The 9,064-nt window shown below is 53.2% G+C and overlaps 1 protein-coding gene across 1 annotated transcript; it reads left to right on the top strand.

Annotated features, from left to right (window-relative positions):
- Nucleotides 1-62: 62 nt before the first annotated feature.
- Nucleotides 63-8,967, top strand: Fkbp4 (FKBP prolyl isomerase 4). Its single transcript, XM_006987855.4, has 10 exons — nucleotides 63-355; nucleotides 2,059-2,203; nucleotides 3,116-3,258; nucleotides 4,011-4,131; nucleotides 4,589-4,745; nucleotides 5,271-5,361; nucleotides 5,457-5,540; nucleotides 5,757-5,942; nucleotides 6,452-6,691; nucleotides 8,193-8,967. The coding sequence occupies exons 1-10, from the start codon at nucleotides 251-253 to the stop codon at nucleotides 8,295-8,297; spliced, it is 1,377 nt and encodes a 458-aa protein (XP_006987917.1). The 5' UTR covers nucleotides 63-250; the 3' UTR covers nucleotides 8,298-8,967.
- Nucleotides 8,968-9,064: the final 97 nt, after the last annotated feature.

Here is a 9,064-nt window from a genome sequence, read left to right as displayed (position 1 = left end):
CCGCCCCCGGGGCGAGCGGGGCCAATCACGGGCCGGGCCGCGCCGCTCCCGCCCCTCGGCGTCTCCCCCGACTCGGCCGCCGGCGGCGAGCGCGCCGAGAGCCCGGTTGCGCGAGCCTGGAGCGAGGACCGCCGTGGGCAGCGCCGCCTCCTGCCGCACGCCATCCGCACCGCCGCTCGCCCCGGTCGGCGGCCAGAGCGCCCGGCTCGCGCTCGCCCCACTCCCGCAGCCAACGGTGCGCCTAGCGGCCATGACCGCCGAGGAGATGAAGGCGGCCGAAAACGGGGCGCAGCCGGCGCCCCTGCCTCTCGAAGGAGTGGACATCAGCCCCAAGCAGGACGAGGGCGTGCTCAAGGTGAGGGGGCCGCGGCGCCCCCGGCTGCAGGCTCGTGGGCCTCCAGGGGGGAAGGGGTGTGCCGCGGCCGGAGGATGGGGGGCATTTGCCCTCCCGGGGCGGGCTGCGGCGCCGAAGGTGGCCCGGTGGCTGCACGCTCCCGGAGGGTGCGGCCCCCGGTCGGGAAGGAGCCCCCACTGCAACGCCAACTCGATCCGGCTGCACTGTGCGGCCGAGAGGGGCGGGGCGGAGCGCGAGAGCCGCAGCCGGGGGCCCGGGCGGGGTGCACGAGGCTGGGGCGCGCCTCGGGGCTCGGGCCTTGCCTCCCGGGGACCCCCCTCGTCCGCAGCGTGCGCGCGCGGGCCACCTGGGCGAAGGTGCGTCAGGGCTCGCCCACTTGAAAGTTAAACATTAGCTAGGACCTGAAATGGCTCCCTGCAGCCGTTTTCCTGGCCCAGAGCCCTTTTGGGCCTCCCCGCAATCGCCCCCTCTGCAATCGCCGAGACCCAGCGAGGTCACGGGCTCGGCCATGCTGTGCCCCCTTTCTCGGCCCGGGGAGAGCAGGAGCGGTGCATGCCGGGATCTGTAGTTCCTCTCCCGCCCCTCCTGAGTCTTCTTGAGTTAGGGGTTCGGTGTGCTGGCCGTGGGGGAGGCGGTTTGCCCTGGAGCCAGCGGCTCGCTAATCGCCCGACGGCAAATAGCCCGGGGAGCGAGGGGGAGGGCGCCCTGACCCGGGTCGGGACAATGGGCGCCGGTTTAGAGCAGGTTCTGCCAGCAGTCCAGGACGGTGAAATCCTAACCCGCATTGCATGCGCTCCCTGTATCCATTGTTTCTCCTCCAGGCGTCCCATTGCTCAGCTCCTAGTGTGTGTGGCCTGTGCTAAGCAGAGACCTCAGGGAGCCTTGTTGGTCTAGAAATGCTCATGGCTTTTACACCAGCTCTAGCTGCTCCCGTGTGAACATGTGGCCCGTATTTCTCCCGTTTTCTGCAAGGTTCTGATTCCTAGAAGGGCCAGTTCCTCATTTACCCTCCACTCCTTTGAGGCCCCTGTACATTCTTATCAGGGAAGCCTTCCTTTAGAGCTCTACATCCACCTAGTGGCACGCCCACGAGGTCACCGTATATAAACATGTTAAACAGAAGCAGATGCCTATACGTTCATGGGAGGTACTCTGGTCCTGAAAAAAGGGGCCGCTTAGCTTGACGGTCTGGTAATTTTGTTTCCTAGGGCCTGATGCAGAGCCTCTGTGCTTACCTGTAGTCTTGCCCTTCCTTTTACCAGTTTTGAACCCATCTGTTCCCTTCATTCCATTCTATTCAAACCAGACCTTGATCTGATGACCCACTCGTTTTCTGTCCACGCTTTATCAGTTTGTTCTTCAAGCACCTCCAGGGGGTAGGGATTGACCACAGTGCTTGACAGACAATTTCAGGGTAGTCCACCAACTTGTCTAAAACCATAGACAAAACTTAAACCCAGGTCACTTATCTGAAGTTTTCCAAAACAGGTCAGGAAAAACCTAGAGGAAGTTGGGAAGGTTCCTTGAGTCTAAGCCAAACCACTAACATCAGAATCGTTTGAAGATTGAGCTCTTGGATATGCTAATAAAGAGACGGGGCAGTGGGTCGGCAGAGTCCAGTACATGCCTTTCATGAGCTTATAGGCGCTTGGGGCCCTCTACCCACATCCTTGGATACTCACTTTCTCCCCACTTCCTCCCAGGTCATCAAGAGAGAGGGTACAGGCACAGAGACACCCATGATTGGGGACCGGGTCTTTGTCCACTACACTGGCTGGCTGTTAGATGGCACAAAGTTTGACTCCAGTCTGGATCGCAAGGACAAATTCTCCTTTGACCTGGGAAAAGGTAGGCATGGTTAGTGGGCCGGCAGGATAGGCTCTGAAGTGGATAGTAGCTGTCACAAGCAAAAATTCTGTTCTCAGCCAAGCTTGAGCTGGGCACAGTAGTGCTTACCTATGTTCCCAGCTACCAGAGAAGTTGAGGCAAGCGAGTCACTTGAGCCTAGGAGTTCAAGATAGCCTTGGCAAAATAGCATAAACTAGTCATCAGAACAACAAAAAACCCAGAAAACACCAGATCTAAAATCAAGGAGGAATGGTTAAGAATCCCATCTGTTGCCAGGCAGTGGTGGCGCATGCCTTTAGTCCCAGCACCCAGGAGGCAATAGCAGGTGGATCTCTTGAGTTTGAGGACAGCCTGGTCTACAGAGTGAGTTCCAGGACTGCACAGAGAAACCCTGTCCAAAACAACAGAAAAGGAATCCGTCCATTATGCATCCTGTGTTTTCTTCTACTGTCCTGGGACTGGCTGATATCTTCCCCCAGCTCATCGATTCAGCTCCTCCCTCCCTCTGAGGTGGACAGTCTTGCTTCTTGCACTCTGTTGCAGGGCTGAGCCATCTTCTTCTTTTTTTATTTTTATTTTTTATTTACTTTTTGGTTTTTCGAGACAGGGTTTCTCTGCGTAGCTTTGTGCCTTTCCTGGAGCTCACTTGGTAGCCCAGGCTGGCCTCGAACTCACAGAGATTCACCTGGCTCTGCCTCCCGAGTGCTGGGATTAAAGGCGTGCGCCACCACCACCCAGCTGGCTGAGCCATCTTCTAATGTGCTGAGAATGACGCCACTGCTGCTGCTTGTCTCTGGTCCCATTTCTAGAGATGTTCGGGTTCCCCTTGGGTGTATGCAGCAGCTTTCCTTGGGGACATTGAGCCTGGGGTTAGACCCCTGCTAAGCAGGTTTCGTTTGCCTCTACCCACAGGGGAGGTCATCAAGGCTTGGGATATTGGTGTGGCAACCATGAAAGTGGGGGAAGTGTGCCACATCACCTGCAAGCCAGAATATGCCTACGGTTCAGCAGGCAGCCCTCCAAAGATCCCCCCCAACGCCACACTTGTATTTGAGGTGAGTGCTGGCCAGAGCACCAGGCAAAGAGCCAGACCTTATCTCACCCCATTGCCTGGCTGCCCTCCAGCCCTTCCTGCCTCTTTAGAGACAATGTAGCCAAGCCTGAGGGCCTGGCTTTAATAGGAGGAGAGGTGGAAAGGTAGCTGGCTCTGTTGCCTCCACGGTGGCCAGCAATAGAAGCTTTGGGTGGGAAGGGGGTGGGGGCTTTCAAAGCCCTTCTAGAATAGGAGTGACTGAGGCTTTCTTAACTGAAAGGAGTTGGGGGTCAGGAAGCATCGGGGTTATAAAGGATAGTGTGGAATATTGGCAACTTGGGCCACAGGAAGGACAGACAGCTTCTTACAGGTCAGGGGTTGAAGCCTCCACTGAAGGGAAGAATTAAGGCTGTTTAGTCTGAAAGTGGAAAACCAATCAGTGGGCATGAGAAAATACTCACAAGACCACCGAGATACCATGTCACTTCTGATGCCTGCCAGATTCAGTTTCTCGGGTCCTTGATAAATGAAGCAGGATGATAGCATGTCTTTCTGAGGCCAAGTGAAGCCCATGTGTCCTGCTGGCCTCTGACAAAGTGTAGGCCAGAGCAGCCACCAACAGCTTGTCAGAAGTGCCACTGTCCAGTTCCTCCTGGGACTGTGCCCCTCTGGCTAGATGTGGTCTACATTAGTCTTAACTCTTCTGAGTGACAAAGAGTTTCACTGTTGAGTTGGTGCAGAAAGGCGTTGGTCACCTTATATCTAATCCCACAGGTGGAGCTGTTTGAGTTCAAAGGAGAAGATCTTACAGAAGATGAAGATGGCGGGATCATTCGCAGAATACGGACTCGTGGTGAAGGCTATGCCAGGCCCAATGAAGGTGCTATAGTGGAAGGTAAAAAAATGGCCGGGCAGTGGTGGCATGTGCCTTAATCCCAGCACTCAGGAAGCAGAGGCGGGGTATATTTCGGAGTTTGAGGTCAGCCTGGTCTACAGAGCTAGTTCTAGGACAGCCAGGGCTACACAAAGAAACCCTGTCTCAAAAAACAAAACAACAGGGAGTGGGGAAAGTGTATTCTGGTATAAGAAGAAAAATCTAGAGTTGCGTAAGATTCCTAGCTCGGAGACAAAAGACTTTGGGTGGTTTGGACCAAGTCATTTCCTTTCTGTGAGTCTTTTGTCTCGTCCATAAAATAAGGAGTTAGACCACACTGTCTTGGCATCCCTGCAGGTCTGAGATACAATGGTTATCTTGGGTATAAGCAGTAATTCGGAGATGTGGGGAGGCTGGTGGCAACTTCCTCAGTGCTCTGCCTTCTCACACCTGGAGCACTGCCTCTCTTTGATGCCAGTGGCACTGGAAGGCTACTATAAAGACCAGCTCTTTGACCAGCGGGAGCTCTGCTTTGAAGTCGGCGAAGGGGAAAGCCTAGATCTGCCCTGTGGGCTGGAGACGGCCATTCAGCGCATGGAGAAAGGAGAACATTCCATTGTATACCTCAAACCTAGGTGAGATACAGGCACTTTGCAGAGCAGAGAGACATAACTGAATGTCCACTGTGAGCTGTGTGGTCTGCTGCTACTTCAAGGGGATACCTGTCACCATCATGAACCCTTCGTTGGGTCTCTAAGTGTGGCCCACTCTTGTCCACATTGACTTGCATTCAAGCCTCACCTGAATCCCTTACCTTCCAACATCAAGACTTTCATCTGCCATTAGTTTATTCAATCATTAACGTTTGTTGAAACACCTACTGTGTGCCACACATACTTAAGCTCTTAGGGCTTCAGAATGGTTCTTGCTTCGTTGTCTCTGAGTTGGTCATCTCAGTGGTGTATGGTTAAAAGAGTTGGGAGCAAGTGGTAGTGAGTCTGTGGGCGTGCCTAAATGTGCAGTGAAGAAATTAGGGAAATGTTGGCCATTTGAACCAGGTCTCAGGGTGAAAAGGTACTTTCCAGGAAACATACAGGAAGCCTTTCAACCCAGAGCAGACTAAGGGCTGTGAGGTGACCCAGGCGTTTTCACCCCTACAGCTATGCCTTTGGCAGTGTCGGGAAGGAAAAGTTCCAGATCCCACCACATGCACACCTGAGATACGAAGTACATCTGAAGAGTTTGGAGAAGGTGAGTTTGCCTGAGGCGTGCGTTCTCTCTCCTGGAGTCTGGCCCGTGGGTGACTGAGCAAGCTGACCACTGTGTCTGTCCTCTGGGTGTGACAGGCCAAGGAGTCTTGGGAGATGAACTCCGAGGAGAAGCTGGAACAGAGCAACATAGTGAAAGAGCGGGGCACTGTGTACTTCAAGGTGAGCCAAGGACGAGACACCGCAGGGGGACTGTCCAGGTGATACCCTGCCACAGTCATGGAGACCTCTTGCGATTGTCACCATTAGATCTTAGTCCGTTGGTCTGGGATGGGGAGGAGTGGGAATCTGGTGTCCAGGAGTCACTTGTGGCTACCAGGTAAGGCAACCTGGGCTGCTGAACCTCCGCTGGGTGCCTCAGCTTCTCTCCCATTCTAGGAAGGCAAGTACAAGCAAGCTCTACTGCAGTACAAGAAGATTGTATCCTGGCTAGAATACGAGTCCAGTTTTTCTGATGAGGAGATGCAAAAGGTCCATGCACTTCGACTGGCCTCACACCTCAACCTGGCCATGTGTCACCTGAAACTGCAGGCCTTCTCAGCTGCCATCGAAAGCTGTAACAAGGTGAGATCCCTTCAGAGAATGTGGAAGCAGCATTTACAGGCAGGGCTTAGGGCTGGTGCACCACCAGCCAGTCTGAAAATGGCCCGCAGTCACTGGGTGGCGTTAGTGGGATGGATATGTGGTTGGGAATTCTGAGTTACAGACCCATAGAGAGGCCTAGTGTGGATATAGCAGGTGCTTCAATGGTGGGAGACAATAGATGCAGTGAGCAAGCCCTGGGTTGGGGAAAACTAAAGGGAGTCGGGTTGTTTGGTGATTTTCTGTATCTGGAAAGGTGAGATTGTGTTCTTCCTGCATCCGAAGACCTGTATTTCCTTTCTTCCTCTTGAATTATATTAATTTTTTTTTTTCTGAGCCATGACCCTTCCCATTTAATGCCTCAGTCTATTTTTTTTCCTAACTTGACAACAGCCATTTTCACTGAGCCTCATCTTCCTGCGGGGTCCCTCGGGAATCCAGCTGGTGCTGCCGAGTCTGATGTCTCTGCTGCTTCCTTTCTGTGCTCTCAGGCCCTGGAGCTGGACAGCAACAATGAGAAGGGCCTGTTCCGCCGGGGAGAGGCACACCTGGCCGTGAATGACTTTGACTTGGCACGAGCTGACTTCCAAAAGGTCCTGCAGCTCTACCCCAGCAACAAAGCCGCCAAGGCCCAGCTGGCTGTGTGCCAGCAGCGGACCCGCAGGCAGCTTGCCCGGGAGAAGAAGCTCTATGCCAACATGTTTGAGAGGTTGGCTGAGGAGGAGCACAAGGTGAGGGTTGGGGTGTGTCGTAACCACTTTTCTGTGAAGAGACAACCATGACCAAGGCACCTCACAGTTTTTAGAGGATGTACAGTTCCAGAGGGTCAGAGTTCATGGCAGGCAAGTAACAAGCAGAGGCAGAGTTAACCTGGAATGGTATGGGCTCCAGAAACCTGCAAGCCCTTCCGAAAACACACCTCCTTCAACAAGGCCACACCTCCTAAGCCTTCCCAACAAGTTCCACAAACTGGGGACCTATGGGGGCCATTCTTCAAACCGCCACATGGTGGGAGTGGCTACAATGGGTAGAAAGGGGGTTTCTTGGCCCCTTCAGCACATAAGGTGTGGGCGCTGTGCCTGTGGTTGCCTGTGGGGCTTAGTTGTAGAAGCCAGATGTTATTCTTTGCCCAGGAAAGAAGCGTAAGTCCTCAGTTTTGACCGCACTGGTGAGGCCAGGCCAACAGCATGGGAACTACACTCTCACCAGGGCGCAACTCTCACACCAGGGCCTGGAACTCCTGGCTGTCTGCCTGCCTCTGCCCCGTGAGTCCTGGGTTTAGAGGGTTGTGTGTACCTGCACACTTGACGCCTAGGAGGATAGGCATGTAGTTAGCCTTCTGCCTCCACAGAGGCACGTGATCCTGCCAGTTCAGCCTCCCCCCTCTGTGTGCGCCTGTCCATGGTTCTCCCCCCGCACCCCCCCACACACACCCCATTAATTAGTGACTGGAAGCTTAGCTTACATTCCTGTAAGACCTTTCACCCTGACTCTCATTTCCTCACCCTGCTGTGTAGTATTCCACTGCACATACACAGCACATCTTACTTAACCTGTTTGTTGATTCAGTGTTTCTAACACCATCAAAAAGAAACATTATGCCATGTGGCGGTGGTGCACGCCTTTAATTCCAGCACTTGGGAGGCAGAGCCAGATGGATTGCTGTGAGTTCGGGGCCAGCCTGGGCTACAGAGCGAGACCCAGGACAGGCACCAAAACAACACAGAAAAAAAAAAAAAGAAACAGATTACAAAACATACTTTTAATAGTAACCACAGTTATGAAACTAAATAGTGCATTGGATATATTGCTCAATATATTTTTAATTATTTGGGGGGGTTAGCATATAAAGAAATGGGTTTAAAAGTACAGAAAACTTCAAAAAAATTGTGTGATAGCCTTCCTTGCTCGGGGCTATGCTAATCTCTATCATTACAATTCTAGTAGACATGCCAACTGAGGCAAACATGACATTAACATTTAAAGATATTTTTGTTTAGACAGTCGGGGATATGGCACAGTGTGCTTGCCAAGCATGCTCAGGGCCCTGAGTTTAATCCCAGCAACACAAAGTAAAAATACTTTAAAACATCGGAAATTGTGACATTCAGCAGTAGTGTGTTGAGTAGCCTTGTCAGTTCGGTGTGTGCACGCTTGCGCTTGGAAGACAGTTCCAGGGTTGCTGTGCCTGTGCCTTTCTGTCAGGAACTGAGCCTCTTCCTCATCTTACAGGCCAAGGCCGAGGTGGCTGCAGGAGACCATCCGACTGACACCGAGATGAAGGGTGAGCCGAACAACGTGCCGGGGAACCAGTCTCAGGTGGAGACAGAAGCTTAGCCTGCCTGCCTCTCCGCCTGTCGCCCCTGCAGCCGCCTGCCCCTGCTCCCTTCCCTGCTCCACCCTGTTAGTTTTGTAAAAACTGAAGAATTTTGAGTGAATTAGACCTTTATTTTTCTATCTGTTTGGATGATGGCTTTGGGGGGAAAGGGGAGAAGAGCAGGCTGGGGGTGAAATGGGGGGTAGTTTTAGATGGTGTCAACCCTCTTTCCTTCCCCCATTACACACGAGTGTATATCCTTCCATACGTACACGTCAGAATGTTAATTTATTTCTCCCTCTGTTGGCTCCATTTTTCAAGTGGTAGAAGGGAGTATGTGATAGGGATGGAGTCTGATAAGAAGCCAGGATGGAGACGACAACTCCTGGACAGCCATTCTCCTTATCCCTTCCCCCTCTGGTTGTTTTCCAAGCCTGCGCTCTCCATGCAGGTGCTAGGGGCATGGGAAAACCACTGTGTGTCCTCTCTTGCCTTGCTCTCCTGAGATGGTATCCCTGATAATCCTGGTACAGTGATCACCTCTAGACAGCGCCTTCCAGTGTGTCCCCTCTTACCAGTTTCCCTCATCCAAGTTGTCCCTGTCCCCGTCCCCTCAGCCTCTTTAATGCACGCTGAAGGTCCAGGCACACCTCAAGTCCTGTGCTTGAGCAATAAAGTGGAAACAACAAACTGGGTGTCAGGCAACCCTTTATGTTGAGCTCTGGGGTAGGGTGTGGTGGGTCCATGTGGTTGGGGCGGAATGAAGAGGGGCACACTCCAGTCCAAC

Source organism: Peromyscus maniculatus, chromosome 3 (genome assembly GCF_049852395.1).
Source record: "Peromyscus maniculatus bairdii isolate BWxNUB_F1_BW_parent chromosome 3, HU_Pman_BW_mat_3.1, whole genome shotgun sequence".
Taxonomy (NCBI): domain Eukaryota; kingdom Metazoa; phylum Chordata; class Mammalia; order Rodentia; family Cricetidae; genus Peromyscus; species Peromyscus maniculatus.
This window is presented reverse-complemented; position numbering and strand designations above follow the sequence as displayed.

What these genes read in the sequence shown, in the direction of transcription:
- Fkbp4 (XM_006987855.4), top strand. Translation starts at nt 251, where the DNA reads ATGACCGCCGAGGAGATGAAGGCGGCCGAAAACGGGGCGCAGCCGGCG. An exon ending in AGGACGAGGGCGTGCTCAAG is followed by an intron (nt 356 to 2,058) that starts GTGAGGGGGCCG and finishes ACTTCCTCCCAG; the next exon opens with GTCATCAAGAGAGAGGGTAC. An exon ending in ATCTGAAGAGTTTGGAGAAG is followed by an intron (nt 5,362 to 5,456) that starts GTGAGTTTGCCT and finishes TGGGTGTGACAG; the next exon opens with GCCAAGGAGTCTTGGGAGAT.